General features: G+C 43.0%; 1 protein-coding gene across 1 annotated transcript in view; it reads right to left on the minus strand.

The window, feature by feature from the left end:
* Positions 1-22,969, minus strand: part of LOC126188129 (glutamate receptor 1-like) — a 559,761-nt gene that overhangs the window by 295,789 nt on the left and 241,003 nt on the right. The window contains exon 2 of the mRNA XM_049929607.1: positions 21,434-21,595. Within this exon, the coding sequence (XP_049785564.1) occupies positions 21,434-21,595 (162 nt within the window). The remainder of the gene's footprint in view (positions 1-21,433; positions 21,596-22,969) is intronic.

The following is a 22,969-nucleotide window of genomic DNA, read 5'->3' on the forward strand; positions in this document are numbered from 1 at the left end:
GTTTCGGTCCCTTGTTCTTACCATTAAATACCACAACACTTACTTTGTTATCGGATATCAGCAAGTTCAGTGAAGCACAAATCCTTTCAAGTTGATATGTCGCACTTACGTAGATTATACCCGCTGTTAGCAATGATTACAGGAAATATCATTTTGATTATATATTCCGAACTATCATTACAAAAAAAAAAACAAAAAAAAAACAGAAATGGTCGTCCATTCATCCACTGTAAAAAGGTTTTAAAATGCTATAGTTTGGACACCAGTTTGAAACCTAAGTTACTGCTATCTCTGTTTTGATTACTTTTACAAAATTGTCAAGGCTTTCATGCCCACTTGTTGACAAACTACCTGTTGGCTTCTGTCTCTGGTTCTTCAGCCGACGATCGTCTCATGATTTTTCTGACCTTTCGCCAGCACGAGTGGCTGACATTGTTGAAGTTTCACCCTCCATTGATGGTGGTGGATTGGAGCCGAGTTTGCGGCCGCAGACTATATGTATCTGGCGCGTCAACGTCCAAGGGCTTCTCCACAGTCATTTCCGGTGCGGTTCTCCTCTTGCTACCTGCAACAGTCTTTCGCCGAAGCGCGGGAAGCCAGGATCCGTTTGTCTTCAGGCTTTCTTCTTTCTTGTTGAAGCTATTCTCCTGTTTGTGTATTTGCATATCTTCTCTGAAGAAGCCCTTCTCTACAGCCAGAACTTCCGTGTCGGTGAATTTTACTACGTGGTCGGTCTCATACAGCGCGTATGTTCTGTGTTCCTAGTGTTGATTGATCGTCCGGTCATTCCGACATAAACTTTTCCACTTTTCCATGGTATGCGGTATATTCCTGCCGTTGCAGTGGGTCCCTTTTATCCGTTGCCGATCTGAGACACTCTTTGATCTTCTTTCTCGGTTTGTAATTAGTCTTCATGCCGTGTTTTCACAATATGCGGCCGATTCTGTCCGTCACTCTGGGACTTCAAGGTAGAAAGGCCATACCCGATATTTTTTTCTCTGGTGTGTCACTTCGCCGAGTGTTTTACTCTGTTATACTTCTAATGGAGAGCTGCGTCAAACCAGTCTCAGGACTGAAGACCACAACAACAACAACAACAACATCACTGTAGAGTGCCAATTGCTCCTCAGAACACTTTCCAGGTGCTGAATTCCACGTCTGAATTATAGCGTCTCACATATTGGTCTTGCTCGCGTTATGAGCGTATTAATTATACTTTTTTATGGTTCGGGTGACGATTTGATAGTTCGTGCAGGTATCGGTCCGTGTGTGTCGGTTTTCGATACACTCTGTGTCTCAGATTTTCACTATGCCTTGTGACCAACATATCTAAAAACGGTAGCTTTTCTATCCTTTTCTACTTCCATGGTAAATTTTATGTTGGCATGGAGGTTGTTCAAGTGTCTTAGGAAGTCACAGAGCTGTTCCTCACCATGGCTCCAGACAACGAAGGTATCATCGACGTATCTCTACCACACCTTAGGTTTACAAGGTGCCATGTCCAGTGCCTGTGCTTCGAAATGTCCATGAAGAATTTGGCCACCACTGATCTAAGGGGACTATTCATGGCGACGCCTTCCACTAATTAGTAGACGTTGCCATTCCACGTGAAAGACAATGATTATTTTTGCCTGTAGTAGATACATGGTGCCCTCAGTACATTAATTTTACGGCGGCTATTGAAAGTTCTGTTAAATGGCTGGTAAATTTATTAGAAATTTTTAGGCACACACGTTTTGAAATGTATCTGAGCTAATATTTTAGTTGCGATAGAGTCCAATGCCACCATCAATTATCTCAACGATAACACACTGCCAGAGAAGCTGTTACTGTATGGATTAAAGCAACCATCTTTTGCGCGTTCATTTCTGCACAGTTTCGACTGTATAGCCATTTTGAAACGGTTTTTTTAAATATAATTCCTCAAACGGACGTACGTAAGCTACTGACCACGCATTGTCTTACCCGATAAATGTTTCGATCAGAGCTATATCTGACAATTTTTCGAAAATGGCTACGCAACCGAAACAACGCTGTCTTGAAAGCAATATTAGCGGATATTTTCATCCATCTAGTGGCAGTATTTTCAAGGACTGCTTTAAACCGTCTCAGAGTGCCCATGGATAGTAAGCTAAGGAAAAAACAGGCTGGTGTCAGAGAAAACAAATCATGCACAGAACAAATCAACACTTTGAGGATCATTATTGAGCAATCCATGGATGGTTCAAATGGCTCTGAGCACTATGGGACTTAACAGCTACGGTCATCAGTCCCCTAGAACTTAGAACTACTTAAACCTAACTAACCTAAGGACAGCACACAACACCCAGCCATCACGAGGCAGAGAAAATCCCTGACCCCGCCGGGAATCGAACCCGGGAACCCGGGCATGGGAAGCGAGAACGCGACCACGAGATGCGGGCGAGCAATCCATGGAATACTGGTCTCCTTTGTATCTGGCTTTTGTTGACTTTGAAAAATCCTTTGACAGGATGCAGTTTGAAGCCATCTGAAAAACAATGCAGATTTACGAAGTACCTCAAGAGGTCATCAGTATCGTGAAGATGACGTACAGAGAATATACTTGTCAGGCGAAACATGATGGAAATCTCTCAGAACCATTCATTTTAAATTCTGGTGCAAGGCAGGGTTATTTGCTTTCACCACTGTTATTCTTGCTGACATTAGATGGTGTCATGAAGGAGGTAACCCGAGAGAAAAGGAGAGGTAGGCAGTGGAAGATATGATCGCCTAGAGGACCTGAACTTAGCGGACGACATCTGTTTCTCTCCCACACTTGCAAGGATATGAGTGAGAAGTTTAAGGAACTGGAGACAGAAGCTCAGAGAGTTGAATTAAAAATAAACACGGCAAAGACTTAAGAGCTTAGAATGAACAGTAAGAACAAGAATGCACCGGCCATGAAAGAAGAGGAGATTGAGCAGGTGGTGAGCTTTTGTTATCTGGGAAGTATTGTTTCCAAAAAATGGAGGGGCGACAGAAGACGCCGAAAGTAGGATCAAAAAAGCAAAAGTGGCCTTTGCCCAGCTGCGACCAGTTTGTACATCTCGTGGAATATTGTTGAAGGTAAAGCTTAAAATCTTTGACTGAAGTGTAAAATCTGTTCTCTATTACGGGTGTGAGACGTGGAAGGTGACAGCACAAATTAAAACTAGAGTATAAACCTTCGTCAATAAAAGTCTTAGGACTATACTGGGAGTACGCTGGCCAAATGTTATCTCAAACCAAGAACCACGGCAATGCACCCAACAACGGAAAGCCGAGATAACCGTAAAAGAAAGGAAATGAAGATGGACTGGACACACAGTGCCGGCCGCGGTGGTCTAGCGGTTCTGGCGCTGCAGTCCGGAACAGCGGGACTGCTACGGTCGCAGGTTCGAATCCTGCCTCGGGCATGGGTGTGTGTGATGTCCTTAGGTTAGTTAGGTTTAAGTAGTTCTAAGTTCTAGGGGACTTATGACCAAAGATGTTGAGTCCCATAGTGCTCAGAGCCATTTGAACCAATTTGGACACACAGCCTCAGAAGAGGCCCGCAACATATTCCAAAGCAGGTTTTAGAATGGAAACCACAAGGAGCAAGGAGGAGAGGCTGACGGAGGTCGACCTGGCGCAGGACTGTTGAAGCTGAGGTGGCAGCCGTTGGCCGCTCCTGGACTAACATCAAGGAGATGGAGCGAGCAGGGAAAGATGGAGAGCTCTAACATGTGTCCTATCGGAGTAAAAGGAATTAAGTCAAGTAAGTCAAGTTGCAGCAAGAGTAGCAGAGTGCTGTGTGATATGTATCGGAGACTCGGACTAACATTACTCATCACGTCACCCAGATCTTCTGTGATCCACACACGTATTTACTTACCGGTACACATACTAGCTAGCATTCGCACTTTGATCTGGGACATTATTTCCGAGGTTTATTTTTGGGTCACAAAGCGAAAACCGAAACTCAGAAACGTTCTCAAATTTCGTCATTTGGAATTATGACTGACAGGCTTCCAGCCAACTAAAATCAGGCCGAAAAAACCGAACATTGCAACGGTTCGGACTTCAAACAGCCAACACCGAACACCTAGTGAAGGAATGAACTATTAAGAAAACCTCAGTATTCTGACACACTTGCTGTACTGCGAATCACTGAAATTATCAGTTATTTGGTAATAATTGTTATGTTTTTTTTATAAACTATAGGTATGGTAGGTGGACTGATGAGGTAAGGGATGTGGAGTTTATCCACAGACGCGGCGAGGAAAGGAATATATGGAAAATATTGACAAGAAGAATTGTCAGGATTATAGGACACCTGTTAAGAAATCAGGGAATAAATTCCATGGTGCTAGAGAGAGTTGTAGCGGGAAAACTTTATGGGAAGACAGAGATTCGAACACATCCAGCAAATAATTGAGGATGTAGGTTGCAAGTACTATTCTATGATGAAAAATGTGGCACAACAGAGGAATTTGTGGCGGGTCGCCTCAAACGTCTCAGAGAACTGATGACTCCAAAAAAAGACATCTGACGTGTGAAGAAAACACTGAACAGTGTTTGTGACTAAGGCTGCTGTCGCGGTGTCACTGACAAACGGTCGTCAGATGGCGTCGCCAGAGGTCGCTAATAACATCAACCGACATCTTGGTCCGAACCCCTTCGTCAATTATTGGTGGGATTAAGGAGGTTAAAAGCTTTCTATCAAGGATGTTGGAATATGTTCCCAACTCTTTCCTCAGTTATTGGAATAAGCAGATATGTATTACGAATACATGAGAGGAAAAGAGAACGTTCTACCAAACTTAAATGCAAGATTACAAACTGGCTCTGAGCACTATGGGACTTAACTTCTGAGGTCATCAGTCCCCTAAGTCCACTAGAACTTAGAACTGCCTAAACCTAACTAACCTAAGGACATCACACACTTCGATGCCCGAGGCAGGATTTGAACCTGCGACCGTAGCGGTCGCTCGGTTCCAGACTGTAGCGCCTAGAACCGCACGGCCACTCCAGCCGGTTAACGACTGCCACCCAACACATTCGTGAGAGACAAATATAAATTTTAGAATAAGATACTACAAACATCTAAAGTACTGAATATTGGAAACACACACACCATATTTTAAAACAACTTTCTATACCAGAATCACTACACTACTGACATAAAAACACCAGCGAGCCCTAATTATAATTCCTAGACTCTTAATGGCCAACTATCACGCAACCAAACACATCCACTACAGTAATCTTAGCAATTAAAAATAATGTACACAACCTTTATCACTTGAACACATAATTTTCGAGGTTGTAATATCGGCCTGAAATATCCGATACACATTTTTTCTTTAAGACAAGAAACATTTTAAGTACAGACATTTGGCTGAAGATACTTAATATAAGATACCGTTCGGTTAGTTATTATTCCCTTTTTAATTTGTTCGAAACCTGTAATTTCCGATAAAATAGTTATTTTAGACCACATATTCCGAGACATAGCTGTGTCATTATATTTCTCATCCTCATTATGTGTCAAACTCCTTTGTTGTACTAATCTTAACGATTTCTTACAATGCACGTTGTGAGTTTGTGAATGTCACCCGATTCGTCCGAAGAAGCCGACCGCTGTGGCCGAGTGGTTCTAGGTGCTTCAGTCCGGAACCATGCGACTGCTGCGATTGCATGAATGTGTGTGATGTCCTTAGGTTAGTTAGGTTTAAGTAGTTCTAAGTTCTAGGGGACGGATGACCTCAGATGTTAAGTCCCATAGTGCTCAGAGCCATTTGAACCATCGACCGAAGAAACTGACTAAATCCCCTCTCTCTGTCCGAAGTCTACATTTTCGGGCGTTGACATCGACTAAATCTCCTCTCTCTGTCCGAAGTCTACATTTTAGGGCGTTGTCATCGGTTGCACCTAGACTGTGGACTAACTTAGATACTGATGTGAGACGAATGACCGTCTTGCCCAACGTTGGTCTTCCGCGGAATGCCCCGGTATCGATGCTATTTTAGCACTACCTTGAGTCTGTGTGCAGACGGCACTATAGTTGTGTGGGCTCCTTTATTTTGCTGACGTGAAAAGACAGATGAGGATGATGATGATTTGAGGGTGAGGACGTTAAACAGCAAGGTCATCAACGCCAATGTATGAATGATATACAGACAAGCATGTTCAAAATCTGTTAAAAAATAATAGTAAATAGGAAAACCAAGTTGCGCTCACACACAAGAAGTGAAAAGACAACCCCGATTAGGCCCCATTAGAAAAGCCCTCAATAAAATTCAGACGAAGCACAGTGGGGTAACTGGATACAGTCAACGACAAAATACACGATTAAAAGGGGATAAGTGACTATCTCTGGATGACTGCTTAGAAATAATGGCTGACCAAACCACTCTGGGACGCACTAAAATCTCACAGCCAATACTTCAGGAAGAATTTCGGACAAAACACAAAATTTTAAGACACGAACCACATTCGCATCATTATCAGTTAAAAGAGAGGTCTGACAATGCGAGAGATCCAGATGACCCCTCATGTTGTCCACAAAACACATTCAGTCAAAATATGGGTACAGCTGTGTCCCACATCTGTGAAACACTGGTGGCACCTCGCGACGTAAGAGGAAACCATGAGTCAATGGGCAATGTTGCACTCTGTGCCTTGTAAAGGCTATTTATTGAGATCGTTGTGATCGAAGGAGGTAAGCCACGGTCACTTATAATTCGTCACTTTCAGCCACTGAGTCTCCCATCAACAGGCCGTCCGCTGTGGCCGAGCGGTTCTACGCGCTTCAGCACGGAACCCCGCTGCTGCCACGGTCGCAGCTTCGAATCCTGCCTCGGGCATGGATGTTTGTGATGTCCTTAGGTTAGTTAGGTTTAAGTAGTGCTAAGTCTAGGGGACTGATGACCTCAGATGTTAAGTCCCATAGTGCTTAGAGCCATTTCAACCATTTTGATCTCCCATCAACACATGGTCTTCTTGATCACTAATGTGGTAACAGTCTGCAGTTAGACTGGGCAGCGAGAAGGAGTTAGAAGGGAGGAAGCCTCCTTGGCAGCCGAGTTGGCGAGTTCTTTCGTCGAATCCCTATGCGCCCCAGAGCCCAGCAGAAAAATATTTCCTTGTCCCGCCATTGCAAAAGAAGCAGACCGTCCCGGTCTTCTTGCATCTTCAGATCTGCTGTGTACATCTGATCAATAGCGAGGAGGCACTGTGAGTATCTGAGCAGATGAGGAATTTCTTGGCACGATGCCGTCTCATCATTTTCTGAGTCCTCAGGGTGCCATACAGTTCCGCGCAATACTGCTGCTGTGGGAGTCCTGTCCTGGGGCTACTGTTCGGGAGAAGGACAGAGCAGCCTGCTTAATCAGTGTAAACGGAGAAAAAATCCGAGTCAAAAGACTGACGTCTAAAAATAAGAAAAAAGACGTCGAAAGGATCAGGGTAGTTTATCAAGAAGGTGTGTGAGGATCTCACTACCAACAGGCTCATGAGATGGTAGCTACACAGAGCACAAGGTGACGACTACATAGGACACTATCCGTTCAGCAAGTGCTTGTAGCGTTGTGGCTAAGAGCACAGGTTATAAGTGGCATGTGTCCTTCACGAACACTGATACCCCACATTTCCCACGTCATCAGTTTCTGTAGAGTAGGCTCCAAACGCCTGTGCGTCAGTCAAATGATCTTCTTGCAAACAGAGCCTTAAAGACCCGTCCTGTACGAGGAGTCTCAGTTCCTCCGGATGAGTCCTGTATCCACTCATATTCCATCGGAGTATCCAAGCCATTTCAGCGGTGTGGTTTTCATTCACCCCTACACCTTGCGCCGCAGTGTCAGGGACTTGAAGGACGAGGAAGGGCTGACGGGATACGTGGGTCTAGTGTCGAGACATCGAAATACAAGATGTGCTCCTCATCGGTCAGACATGCCAGAATGGCGACTGATGGTACTCGGCGCAACTTTTAACCCGAACGTCGTGATCCTTTCCCTACCTGCACCCTTTTCCTTCGAGGATGTTGAGGGAAAGGGAGCATTGAGAACCACACTACTTTCGGAGTGCCTTCTCGACCCTCACTGCAAAAAATGTGTCCGATTTCTTCTGTCGTAGCTGCTTTGATTGATGTGTCTTTTGTCACTTTGCTTTGGGATATACAGATGCAAGTACAAGTGCTGGTGGTGGACGTCATCTGGGTCTAGGCGTGCACCTTGGGAATAGGTTTGTGCATTATGGAAACACACGAAGTGGCAGCTACAGGGTCTTTGTCATCTTATATATATGTTTTTGTTTTCTGTCTAGGTGATCTCGCTCGTCTACCTGAATTTTACGTTCCACAGCAAAAACAGGGCAGTCTTGGCTCTAGACTGTGTGACTCCCGGAGCAGTCAATTTATATTGATGGAGATGGGCAGACGGTCCCAGAAAGATTTCGTCATTTTATATTGTTGAGTAAATACGCAATCTTATAGAACACCCTTTACCATGTGATCCGCACTACTTCATGAGCAGTGCTGAGTCGCATGGTTCATGCGCGCCGGTAGCAGGGCAAGTCCATCTCTACATGTTGACCAACTATGCAGTTCCACAGATGCCGCCTGATGTAGCTTTCCAGCAGGATGGTACCCCACCCCGTTACCATGAGGATGTTACCGCATTTCTCCACGAGACGGTTCCTAAGTGTTGGATAGGAACGGTGAGGATTGGGGGTGGGAGGCACACTGTCTGACCCCTGGTTGCCACGGTCTGACTCTGTTGGATTTTAGTGCATGGTTGTTTATCAAGGACATTGTTTACAGGACAAAGTTTTGAGATCGGGTACATCTGATAGAATGGATCTACGCTACAAAGATATTGTGCCAATAAAATAACTGCCATAATATTTTGAAAACGGCTGCACTTGAGCAACGGTAAGAGATCAATAAATGAAACCAATGCAGCCTACCAGTTGAAACAAAAAGTGGACTTACTCAATCTTTCACCATGGTTTCGATAGATGTAAACAACTATTCTTCATAAATACATGTAACTAAAATTTTAAGTTAGAAAACCACGAAATAACGAAGTAATCTGACATTTGTCCAATGAAAATACGCTTTCATAGCACATTATTGTAAATCGGTAGGAAATCTAGAATATCTGCAAGACAAATGCTAAGGTTCAGTCTAGATATAGTGGGGGTTACTGAAGCGAAAAGGAAACATAAGAAGGATATCAGCAACAGCAGAAAATGGTATAACGGAGAAAGATTAGTTATGAGTAGGAAGGAAGGGCGGAAAGTCAGCTACTGTGAACAGTTGAGTGACAAGATTGCTCTCATCAGAAACAACAGCAAACCAACAATGATAGTAATAGTTAAAGTATCCATGCCGAAGTTACAGTCAGAAGATGAAGAGATAGAGGATGTATATGAGAATACTGAAAGAGTAATTCAGTACGTGTAGGGAGCTGAAAATCTAATAGACATGGAAGATTGGAATGCGGTTGTAGGGGAGGGAATAGATGAAACTGATACGGGAGAATATGGGATTCATAGTTGGAAAGAGAAATGAGGAAGATTAATTGAATTCTGCATTAAATTTCAGTTAGTAACAGCGAATATTCTGTTCAAAAATCAAAAGAGGGGAAGTAAGCCTGGAAGAGGCAGGGAGATCCGGGAAAATTCCAGTCATGTTACATCATGGTCAGGCAATTATTCCGAAATCAGATAATAATTTGTAAGGTGTACCCAAGAGCAGTTATAGACTCAGATCACAAATTAATAATGATGAAGTGTACACTGAAGTTTAAGAGGCTAGTCAGTAACTATCATTGTGCAAAGAATTGTGATACGCAAGTACTAAGGATGAAACAGATATGGTAAAGGTTCTGTGAGGCTATAGGTACTACGGTGGTGAATAGCTCAGTACTCAGTTCACTTGAAGAGGAATAGGAAATTTCCAAAACAGACAATCACAAAGAAGGTAACTGTCAAGAAACCATGGGTAATAGAAGAAACACTTCATTTGATCGATGAAAGAGGGAAGTACCAAACTGTTCAAGGAAATTCAGGAATATAGAACTTAGGAATGAAATAAATACGAAGTTAAAGGAAGCTAAAACGATAAGACTGCATGTAGCATTGTGAGGAAATCGAAAAAAATGAAACTCGGAAAGACTGACTTAGACTATAGAAAACTCTAAACAACCTTTGGTTAAATTAAAAGCAAGGGCGGTAACATTAAGGGGGGGGGGGGGGGGGGTAGGACGTCAAACGGGCCGACTTGGAGCAGGAAAGGCACCTCAGGACATTTCAATTTCCACTGTCTATACTTTTACAAATAAATTCATAAAACTTCGTCAGTATGACCAGGAAGTATTCAGAATTCACATTCATAGCAGTGGAAGTTCTAAAACATAACGAAGTAATTTTTTTTTACTTGTGAAATTTCATTATTTTTTTCAATTGCTAATGACAGCATTTGTTGCTATAGGTACACTTTTCATCATAAGTAAGAGAGATTCTTCGATGAATTTTGCACAGCATACAAATCATACCTAATGGTGAATGAAACTCTATAATTATTCAGATATATTAAAAACTGTGGTAATAATTGAGGTCATTAACTATAAAATTTGTGTTTTTTCTAAACATGAAATTTAAAATATAACAGTTCATTCGTTTTTTCATAAATTAAATAAATTCTAGAGTTCATACACCTGTGAGTATGGTATGTATGCTGTGCAAAATTCATCGAAGAATCTCTGTAACTTAGGAAGAAAAGTGTACCTATAGCAACAAATGCAGCCATTAGTATGTGAAAAATGATGAAATTTCACACGTACAAAAAAAATTATTTTATCATGTTTTCGAACTTCCACTGCAATGGGTGTGAATCCTGAATCCTTCCTGGTGATGTTGACAAAGTATTATGAATTTATTTCTAAAAGTATAGACACTGGAAATTAAAATATCCTGACATGCCTCTCCTGCTCCAAGTCGGCCCATTTGACGTCCTACCCCCCTTAAAGAGTGCAATGGGAATTCCATTGTTAAATGTAGAAGAGAGAGTAGATAGGTGGTAAGAATACACTGAAAATCTCTATGATTGGGAGGAGTTGCCTGATGATGAGATAGAAGAAGAAATAGGAGTCGGCAGGTAAGAAATAGAGGATCAGGTATTAGAATTTAAAAGAACTTTGGACAGCTTTAGATAAAATAAGGCAGAAGGGATACATAATATTTCGTCGGAACTTTTAGAGTCATTGGAGCGGAAGTGGCAAGAAAACGACAATTCACGAAGGTGTGTAGAATGTACAAGACTGCCGTTATGTCATCAGGCATTCGGAAAAACACCCACACAATGCTGCGCGGGGTAGCCGCACTGTCTGCGAGGGGCCTTGCAGCGGCTGTTCGAGGGCCTACCCACGTCGGATGTCCGAGTCCTCCCTCGGGCATGTGTGTGTGATGTCCTTAGCGTTAGTTAGTTAAAGTCAGCTTAATTAATGTGTAGGCCTAGGGACGGATGACCTCAGCAGTTTGGTCCCGTAGGAACTTATCAATGATTTCCAAATTTCCTGTCCACACAATTCCGAATACTGCAAGAGACGATGAGTACGAGCATTATCGGACAGTCAGCTTAACAGCTTATGCATCCATGTTGTTTAAAGAATAATATACAGACGATTGAGAAAGAAAACTGAGTATATGTCAGATAACGACAAGTTTGTGTTAGGAAAAAGTAAAAGCATCGAAGAGGTGATTTTGTCATTGCTCTTGATAATGGAAGGAAGACTGAAGAAAAACTCAAGACATATTCATAGCACATTCTGACCTGGAAAAAGCGTTCGACAATGTAAAATTATGCAGGATTTTCGAATATCCGAGAAAACTCGGGGTAAGCTGTGCGAAAAGACAAGTATTATACAATATGTGCAAGAATCAAGAGGGAGCAATCAGACTGTAAGACAAAGATGGTGTGTTTGGTTTAGAAAGGGCGTAAAACAGCAACGCAGTCTTCCGCTCTTGGTGTTCAGTCAATACAACAAAGAGGCAATGACGGATATAAAAGAAAGGTTCAATAGTGGGATTAAAATTCTGAGTGAAGAACATCAGGAATAATATTCGTTGATGATACTGTTATCCTTTGTGGAAGCGAAGAAGATTACAGAACTTTGAGGAAGCATTTGGTATGTGGTGCTACAGAAGAATATTGAAAATTCGATAAACTGATAAAGAAAGGAATCAGGAGGTTCTCCAAGGAACCAGCGAGGAAAGGAATATATAGAAAAGACTGACAAGAAGAAGGGGTAGGATGAAAGGACATCTGTGTCCTATTAAGGCGTCAGGGAATAACTTCCATGGTTCTAGAGGGAGCTGTAGAGGGTAAAATCAATAGACGAAGCCAGAGATTGTAATACATCCGGCAAATAATATAAGTTCAAGATGTAGGTTGCAATTGCAAGGTTGGCGCAGTAAGTATCGAACGAGTCGAAAGACTGGGGATAAGAAAATTGCCGTATTTGAGCAACAATGACATCGGTTTTTAATTATGCTGTGGCAAACTGAGGAACAGCCATATACCCCACGTCTTTTAATTTGCATCATCTGCAGCTTACAGTACCACCTGGTGGTGAAATTTTAGTTTTTTTTTTTTTCATACAGTTTATCCCGCCTTTCCTTCTTTTTTCAATCAAGTAAGATCCAACTGCAACCCTTATGGATTGCAGTCCCAGCATCAAGAAAGTAAGTCCTGTGGTCACTGTGGTAAATTTTACACGGGGACGGTCACTAAGAATAAAAAGGTAACAAATTTTGAAACTACCGTAAAAGTTAACAAATGAACTCATAATCAAAACACAAATTTCCGAATAAATTAGTTAAATATCTTTACATAAATTTAAAGCTTATCACTTTTGAAATAACTCATTGTATATGTCACATTCTTGTTCTACTTCCTCTACATCTACACTGTCCTCCTGCTTCGCTGGATGGCAATGTGCTAGCAAATAGTGCGAGGAAAGAAAGACTTTTACATGCGTCCTTTGAAGCCCTTGTTTCCCTTAAATTATCTATGTAAAATAGTGCAGGTTTTTACAGTGAAGGAATGAGGAAAACGAGGAAAAGAAAGCGAAACGTATTGCACAACCAGACATAAAAAGAAGACTTGAGACTAACCACGACTTTCCCAGTCGTAAAATTTCGAGATAAATAACGTTTTTGCATCAAGTTCCATATGGTGGCAAATGACAGACTGGAAAGGAAAGAATTGTAAAACATAAGAAGAACAGGAAACACACAGCATGTGGTAACATGATGTGAATACAAAACCGTATCTGTTTTTCAAATTAGTAAATAATTTCCTCTAGGTTTTCAAGTAGTAAATAATTTCCTCTAGGTTTTCAAGTAGTGAAAAGCATTATTCCTGTTTTCCAATATACAAAAATAAAATCCCACTGATAATGCTGAAGCTTCAGCTACATATTTTGAATAAAATAATTTTTATTATTGGACCGTGTCACTGTAACTACTAAACCCAATGAACAGCCGATATTTCGACCGATTTGTTGTGGTCCTCTTCACGGTCCTGAAGAGGCTCGCAAGAGGTAAATCGAAAAGTCTACAGTTCAGAGGGTTTAGTAGTTTGAAATGACGCAGCCCAATACCCAAAATTATTTTATCCATAATGACAACGGTGGTAGATGCCTACGAAACATGTCTTTTTAATAGAAGCAACTGAAAAAAATGTGTTTTGCTCAAGGCGAACCTCTCCCAAAAGCAAATTAATACGTAAGTAAGCAAAGACAGATGAGCGTCAACCTGAAGATGATTTTATGAAACATTTTGGATCTGAACGTAACTGTCACAGACCACTCATACAAACCTATAATGAAACTGATACACTTATTTTCAATCCCACAGTCACTACAATACTTTGCAGTTGCCTGAGGTACTTAACTTATTCATTACCCGATTTAATCTCTATACGCTGTCTCATGGTTAAAGAGCAAAGAATACAATGTTCACTATGAGATCAAAAGTATTCGGATACCCCCAAAAACATACGTTTTACATATTAGGTGCGTTGTTCTGCCACCTTCTGCCAGGTACTCCATATCAGTAACCTCAGTAGTAATTAGAAATCGTGAGAGAGCAGAATAGGGCGCTCTGTGGAACTCACGGACTTTGAACATGATCAGGTGTCACTTGGGTCATACGTCTGTACGCGAGATTTCCACTCTCGTAAACATCCCTAGGTCTACTGTTTCCGATGTGATAGTGAAGTGTAAAGGTGAAGGGACACGCACAGCATAAAAGCGTACAGGCCGACTTTATCTGTTGACTGACAGATGCTGCCGACAGTTGAAGAGGCTCGTAATGTGTACTATGCAGACATCTATCCACACCATCACACAGGAATTCCAAACTGCATCAGGATTCACTGCAAGTACTATGACATTTAGGTGGGATGTTAGAAAACTTGGATTTCATTATCGAGCGCCTGCTCATAACCAACACATCATGCCGGTAAATGCTGAACGACGCCTCGCTTGGTGTAAGGAGCGTAAACATTGGACGACTGAACAGTGGATAAACGTTGTGTGGAATTACGAATCACGGTACACAATGTGGGGATCCGATGGCAGGGTGTGGGTATGGCGAATTCCCGGCGAACTTCATCTGCCAGCTTGTGTAGTGCCAACAGTAAAATTCTGAGGCGGTGGTGTTATGATGTGGTCGTGTTTTTTATGGAGAGGGCTTGCACCCCTTGTTGTTTTGCGTGGAACTATCACAGCATGGGCCTACATTGAGGTTTTAAGCACCTTCTTGCTTCCCACTGTTGGAGAAGAATTCGGGGACGGTGATTGCTTCTTTCAACACGATGGAGCACCTGTTCATAATGCACGGCGTGTGGTGGAGTGGTTATACGAGAGTAATGGACTGGCCTACACCGAGTCCTGACCTGTAACCTATAGAATACCTTTGGGATGTTTCGGAACTCCGACTTCGTGCCAGGCCTCACCAACCGACATCGATACCTTGTTTTAGTGCAGCACTTCGTGAAGAATGGGCTGCCGTTCCCCAAGAAACCTTACGGCACCTGATTGAACGTATGCCTGCGAGAAAGATGTCATCAAGGCTAAGGGTGGGCCAACACAATACTGTATCCCAGCAATAGCGATCGAGCGCGCCACGAACTTGTAAGTCATTTTCTGCATGGTGTCCGGATACATTTGATCACATAGTGTATATGCTTTCAATGTACTGAAAAAGGAAAATTCGCCGTTAGCGCCCCGAGACTTGGGATCAAGGGCAAGTTTGGGTTCAGGAAGTTCGGGGACAGAAGTCATACTTCTTCTTCTCGAAGGTTTGCCCTAGGATTATCATGTCCAGCTTAGTGAAACCAAGGACAACCAACGAGAGGTTGAACTACCGTCCTCCCGAATGGTGGCAGTTGCCTTACGACTACACCACATCACTCGGAAGTATACACTTGCTTCCTGAAGAGCATGGCCGGCACAGGCTTTGTGGAATGAAACGTAAGACCAGTGCACTGTGCACTGTGCCGCCGATCTCTTCACTAATTCCTTCGTTACTGATAGGCTATCGGGCCTACCTTTCTGTAGTAGTCTGCTGTCTGGTTGCGATCAGATACCCACCAGATGATGCAATGCTGCTTCGACGAATTGTTGGTGGAGTTTTGGCACAGATTAACATAAAGTGTGGGACGGTTTACAGACCGGCTGTGTCTTTAGTTGCGTGCCTTGAGGATGTTACGTGGTTCATTAAGTTCCGAAATTCCTTTTCATTGCAGTATTCCCTCTGCACCGCGATATTATTGATTTTCCTACAACTACACTGCGCAACGTAATTATAGTCACCCAGTCAAAACCTTGTTATTTTCCTCCACTGCGGTGCAGGTTTGAAATTTAGCCCAAAGGTACATACAACCTTCCTCTGTATCGGTGTACAAGCGTGACATCCTCCAACTCTAACCTCGGATTTTGTGATGCTTCAAACACCAAGGTTTCGACACATGCGCAAAAAGAGGTCAGAGTTCAGAAGTTCAAGCGACGTGTAAGGTGGGTTTATGATATCACACTGACGCCAGATTTCACCATAATTCTGCCACCGTGGGCGTTTTACACGCTGGGAAGTTCGTTGCAAACCCCTCTTATCCACATTTCACGCCTTCTATTCACGCCTCTGCTATGGAGGTCAGAATCACCGCAATGCCCAGCAGTTGAAACCGTGGGGGTTTTCATGTGTGAGGCTAGGTGTTTCGGACACACCGATGTTCAGAATCGAAATGGGAAGGCCTTAGTGTACAGCGTAAATGGCATCAATGAAACCATCCCTTATGTGGGGTATTGACTTCCACGCAATTCGCTGTCGAAAACGACAGTTCTCACCGCGATGAGCAGCATGAAAATTTTCTTGATCATCCTTGAGAGCGCAGAAACGCCTTGGACGATTCAGCCCTTCTATAAGAATCAAAGGTTCTCAGGAACGCAAGGCGAACTGCCGTTTACGACCGCGAAATGTGTGGGGAATGAAAGACCAAGAAAAGGGTTGAGTTCATTGACGCCCTGTGTGCCACCCCCTGAGGTCATTGCGTTACAGTTCTGAGCGTCGGTGCGTCTGAAATGTTTTCGCTGGCCACCCTTTGCCAAATGACACGATTTCAACTATGGACGTCGTGATCCTGACCTCCATCGGAGAGATATTAAAAGAAGGGTTGAAATGTTGGTGAGAGGAGGTGCGACACGTTGTGATGACATTTGGTGCCAATCTGACATCATTACCCCACCTTACACCTCACATGACTTTCTGAGTTCTGGCCTACTTTTCGCACGTGTCGAAACGTTGGTGTTGGAATCGTTACCAAGCGCGAGGTTATCGCCTCAGTGCGCCATGCTTTCTCGTCACTGCAAGAAAGGTTATAGGCGCCTCTGAGCCCAATTTCAAACCTGTGTCAGAATGAGAGACAAAAATGGGGTTTCGAAAGAGTGAGCCTTTGATAGTGTTGCGCCGTGTAGACCCATACTTACCAAAGTTCATAAAACAGATTTTTAATTTAAGTTACTACTGACTGTCACTGTCCTATTCTCAAGAAACATTTTTAGTGGTTGAGGTAGAGCATGGTCGGGCGAACTTTTACATAATTTGGCGTCCCTATTTATGCATTATCACCCAAGGGAAAAAGATTTATGCTACCTCCTGAAGCGAAAAGCAACGAGAACGTAGTGCAGCACCTCGTTTTAGGGAAGCACAGTCTGTATAAAGATTTGATCTCTACGCTTCTACCTCTTCGTCGACTTGACGACGAATTCAGTCGACGCCATGATAATTAAATCTTTTTGACCTTGTGGTCATTCTCAATCCACTTTATAAATCATGCTGTTACTTGAGACCAGTAATGGCTTTGCAAACCTACGTTCTGCTTATTAACTCAACCGACCATTCAGTACGCCAAAGAATAAACCAATTCAGATATTATTGCAGCTTATCACATTCAAACAAAGGTGTAATTATTGCACTCCACACCTCTCTCTAGTTCCACTTGTTACTGTTACCATGCTGCAGACCAGAACTTTAACTTGACTCAAGTGAGTTATCTTATATCATATGTTAAATATACATTCCTCTTCGTTTCTCTGCTGTATGATGAATGCAATTGTATTGTTAACATTTATAAGATCTAATTACGATTCTTCCTCTTTTTCATTCATAGTACAATTGGTCCCTTTTTTCTAATTGGTATTATGTAAATGAATTACGCTACTGGAATCACCACGTACGCCAGAGGGAGAAGGTATCTGATGTATCTGTTAGCAATCACGGTCCAATTTAATTTATCAGCGCCAGGCAGAGTTCATTAGGAACGGATGAATCGATAGCATATCCGCACGCCAACTACCAAGCCAGGAACGTTACGTTAGCAAGCAGCTGTTTCCCATTCAACAATTCAAGAATGAATACTCCATACAAGTGTTTGCTGTTTACTTTCACGTTCCTTGTGTCTAAAGAGACATATCATAAACACACAAGATAAAGTCAGACGCGAAGTAAAATATCTGTGTAATTTCGTCGTCTAGTTCTCGAAGGAAGTGAAATTTGCTTAGAATACGCTGAACGCACAACAGTACTTGAAGGACATCGTCATCTGGTAACGGAAGATGTACAACACTATCACCAACTGGAGGTGACATTTCCCAAAAGTGGATGTACAATGGTTGACGACGGTGAAGAAGATAATCATCGTGTTGAAGATGACTTTGACATTTATAATTACGTAGTAGGTATAAAGGCAGAAGAAACGGAACAGATTATTAACCAACAAAAAAGTATGTAGTGTACTACACTTGCATTCCAATCCGGACTCCTCTGTCGAGAAATCGGCACAGAAGTATCTCCATTACATTAACTGAGCCTATCCACGTAGCGGGAGCTGCACAATATTTTCATTACCAATCTACTAGGGAGATACTATAAAACTTTTAGTGTTCGAGTCATCTATTACTGGTTTCAAACACTTAAATCGAATCAGTAACGCGTTGGTCCAGCTCTCGCCGTTATGCAAGCAGTTATTCGGGTTATTCTGCTTGGCAGTGCAGTGCAGTCTTACAGATACATACGTAAATGGAGGTAAGAAATTTAACTAAATGCTATTGCTCTGTAATACCAGGCTGTGCATTATATTGTATCCAACCCAACTGGACGTCGTGCCGCCATGGGATTAGCCGAGCGGTCTATGGCGCTGCAGTCATAGATTGTGCGGCTGGTCCCGGCAGAGGTTCGAATCCTCCCTCGGGCATGGCTGTGTGTCCTTGTCCTTAGGATAATTTAGGTTAAGTAGTGTGTAAGCTTAGGGACTAATGACCTTAGCAGTTAAGTCCCATAAGATTTCACACACATTTTTTTGGACGTCGTGAACTCCCTGATACTTAACACTATTTACCTGAGTACCTCAAGTTTACTGTTGATGAAACTCAGGTAAAAACCTTACATATATCACGAGCAATCCTAAACCACAAACCCTTAAATGCCACCATTAACCTGCAAAATGTTACGAAACTGAATGTTTCTGTGGAGACTAAACAATATTCTTCAGCTTACAAGATTTCACTTCGTAATGACACGCAAGGCAAGGGAATATTAAATTTACTCTGACAAATGCTGAAGCCACGGTTTATTATCACAACTTTCATACAGCGTTCACACAACCTCTTATTTTTAAGGTCTATTTTTCTTTGAAAATCACCGGCTTATTTTACTTTGAATCATGAGGATCTGCCTAAAGCATTTCGAGACGGTGCTTGCACATCAGAATTAGCGACGAAAAAGAATCCACAGAAGATATGAAATTAACGGTATGCTTTAAATGTTTTCTTGCGTTGAGCGATAGATAATTAGCAAATACGTTACTAATTTGAACATGTGCAATCGCGTCGAGTTATAAGTGGTGAAACGATGAACGCATTAAGCGGAGGTAAATTCCTTAGGTGATTCGAATACAATGCCTACGAGGGCCGAGTATGATGGAATGGAGAAACATGACGTTTTGTTGCATAGTGCAAAAATCAGCGCAAGGGGGACAAATAACCCCAGATAGACGTGGGAAAAAGAGAATTCATACAATAACTTTTATTTTCGATAGGTTCTAACTTTTTGAAGTCACTAGAAGAACAGTTTAGGATGTTTGAAATCTGGTTCTACACTCAATGATATGTATTCGAACAATGATTAATGACGCTGTTACGAAACTGGAGCTGCCTCCGAGATTGATAAGAAGAAGAGTGTTAATAGAGATTAGCAAGAAGACCGTTAGCGAAATTGTATACAATTCTACGGGGGCTGTTCAGAAAGTAAGCTCCGATTGATCGCGAAATGGGAACCACAGTGAAAATTAGAAATGTTTTATTTTTAACAGTTAGCTACACCATCCAGCTACTTCTCTACGTAGTTGCCGTTCTGACTAAGACATTTGTCGTAGCGTTGTACCAACTTTCCAATACCCTCATCATAAAAGACAGCCGCCAGTGCTTTCCGCCAATTCTCTACGCTGGCCTACAGCTCGTTTTCTGTGCCAAAATGTTGTATTCATAGCCAGCGGTTCATGTGAGCAGAAATGAAACGCAGGGGGAGTCAATTACGGGCTGTATTGTGGGTAGTCAAACATTTCCAATTGAAAACGATGCAGGAGCATCTTCATTGCCCCTTCAGAATGCGGCTGAGAATATTGCCTTGTAGAAGAAACTGCACGACAGTTATGTAATGTTGGCTGTATAGCTTCAGGCGAAATTTCTCACCAGGTCCTCGTACTTGGCGGGAGACACTATTCTCTAGCCAACTTTACGCGATCACTGTGAGCTCAGAAATGAGAGGAGTGACGTGATGCTATCTAGGGTCATACTAGAGGCACTGCCCAACACATCTGTGCAAAGCTTTATCGGATTATCATAGTCGTTTCCATTTCGCGATCAATCGGAGCTTACTTTCTGAACAGCCCTCGTAGATAAGAAACTAAACTAAATTAAACTCCACCCCAACAGGCCATGAAGGCCCAACAGCACCGACCGGCTACCGTGTCACCCTCAGCCCACATGCGTCACCGGATGCGGATATGGAGGGGCATGTAGTCAGCACACCGCTCCCCCGCCCGTATGTCAGTTTACGAGACCGGAGCCGCTACTTCTCAGTCAAGTAGCTCCTTAGTTTGCCTCACAAGGACTGAGTGCACCCCGCCTGCCAACTGCGCCTGGCAGACCGGATGGTCACCCATCCAAGTGCTAGCCCATCCCGACAGCGCTTAACTTCGGTGATCTGACTGGAACCGGTGTTACCACTGCGCCAAGGCCTTGGATAAGAAAGAAGCTCACAATTTGACCGGCGTCTCGAGGGCGCACGGATGGGCGCTGAGAGCTACACCAAAGCAACAGTGAGTCAGATGCATCCGCTTTGCAAGTTGTCATCCTGGAGAATAGGACTTCCAGCTGTCGGCTCTATTCGGACTGGGGTAGACAAACATCACGGACACAATGTATAGCTTCCATATGTCTCTTTGATGGACAGCCAGAGAAGTAAGCCTGAAAGATATTATATTGTGTGAACGATGTATGTTGTGGAAATAAATCGTGGCTTCCGTGCCTGTCAGAATGAATTTAATCTTCCCTTGCGTCCCATTACGAAGTGAAGACTTGTAAGCTGAACAGTATTACTCCTTCTCTGCAGGAACATTGAGTTTTGTTACATTTTGAAACATTAGGGTGTCTCAATGTCGATTTAAAGAGACTCCTCCACTGACACATTCCAGCAAGTTTATAAACGTCGTCAGAAGTCATTTTTCCAGAAATTACAGTGTTTAGTTCGTATCTTACGTTTTATTTGTTTACCATAAAATGTACTTTCTGAATTCACCTTGCACTTCACTGTAGCAAAGTATACTCACTAAGCCTGGACAGCTTGAAGGCGTCGGCGGTGTTGATGACGTCAACGAACGCCTGAAGCTCGAAGCGGCGGCTGTTAGAGCCGGTGACGTTCTGGTTGTGGCTGAGCATCGCATACTTGAACGCCGTCTGCACCTCGTCCGTGCCCTGCTCGAAGATGGCTCCTGGAACGGGAAAATGAACAACAAAATTACACCGAGCATACAACATGTTTTTCTCATATTTGTACATTACAGGACAAAAAATTGTGGAGCACCAATTACACACAGTCGAATTCAACGCAGTTTCATAAACGTACACACACCAGCGGTAGGTATGTAAATGATAATGGTTGCAGTTCTCTCTATAATGTATAACTGCCACCAGGGTGTATTAGTGTTTAATGTGTTACAAGGCCTGGAAGGATGTGTGAGAGGCCTGAGCACCATCAGATGCTGCGTGCTCATTGTAAAGGACATGGAGATTGAACGTACCCGTGTGAGACAGTATTATCAGCACCTGACAGTGGAAGGTGCCACACTGTGGGTATTAGTCTGGCCCGCTGGTCTGACAGTGCTGTATCCAGATTTGTGGAGCATTCAGATGTGACGATGGCCCAATGTTAGATTGGGAAAGTGCGTGCAGACATAATCGTCGTCAAGTTTCTGGTCGATCATGTTTGACTACCGCAAAGAAAGATCACCGTACAATGTATCAAGCACTTCGTAGCGCCTGTGCGTACAAACTTGCCATCTGACAATTGAGGTATCTGCGCTAGCAGATTAGAAATGCTGTAAAACACAAGTCCAGAAACAATTTATTTGACTCACCAAAAAGAAACAATAATACAATCTCCAAAAGAACAACCGAATCGATCCCAACTGCGGATCGACACAGGTACAAAATAACAAATTATAATAATAGAAAAGACCCGGCTCTTCACGGGGAGCGAAGACAAACAATTCTACAACGTCAAGAGTTTCATCGACTATACCAAGAGATCGGCCAGCTAGAAGAGGCGTCTCGCCGTGGCAGCACCTCTGTATCCTTCCGAGCGGTGCGTCAAACTGCCATTTGCCGGCAGTGCGTCGCCTTATAAAACCCGTTGGCGAATGTATCTGCCCAAACTATTAGCGATCAGGTGCCTGGCTTAGAAAAGTAGTTCCTAGACCAGCTGCGACCTATGGTGAAGCTCTTCTGCAGTCTCCGCGAACGGGTAGCGGTCCCTGGGGGCCGTTGCTGGAGACCTGATGATGTGTTGTGGCCGTCGGTAAGTATTTGTTTTGACAAGGCAGACGAGTAGGCTTTCCTGGTGAATATACACCCTGTGATGCAGGCATCCTGTGGTGGTTAGACGTAAAGTGGGATGCCGATGAAGTAGGCGCTATGATTTCCTAAGTGGGCGACCAGAACACAGAACAATCATGGATTCCCTGCGTCATTGGAAGGAGACTACCAGTCGCTGGATTAGGGAAAAGCCTTCTGATCCATAGGCTGCTGCTAACCTACAACATAAATGATTACGTTTGCTGTGATGTCGTGGTCGGGAAAGCATGGAC

Source organism: Schistocerca cancellata, chromosome 5 (genome assembly GCF_023864275.1).
Source record: "Schistocerca cancellata isolate TAMUIC-IGC-003103 chromosome 5, iqSchCanc2.1, whole genome shotgun sequence".
NCBI classification, from domain to species: Eukaryota; Metazoa; Arthropoda; class Insecta; order Orthoptera; family Acrididae; genus Schistocerca; species Schistocerca cancellata.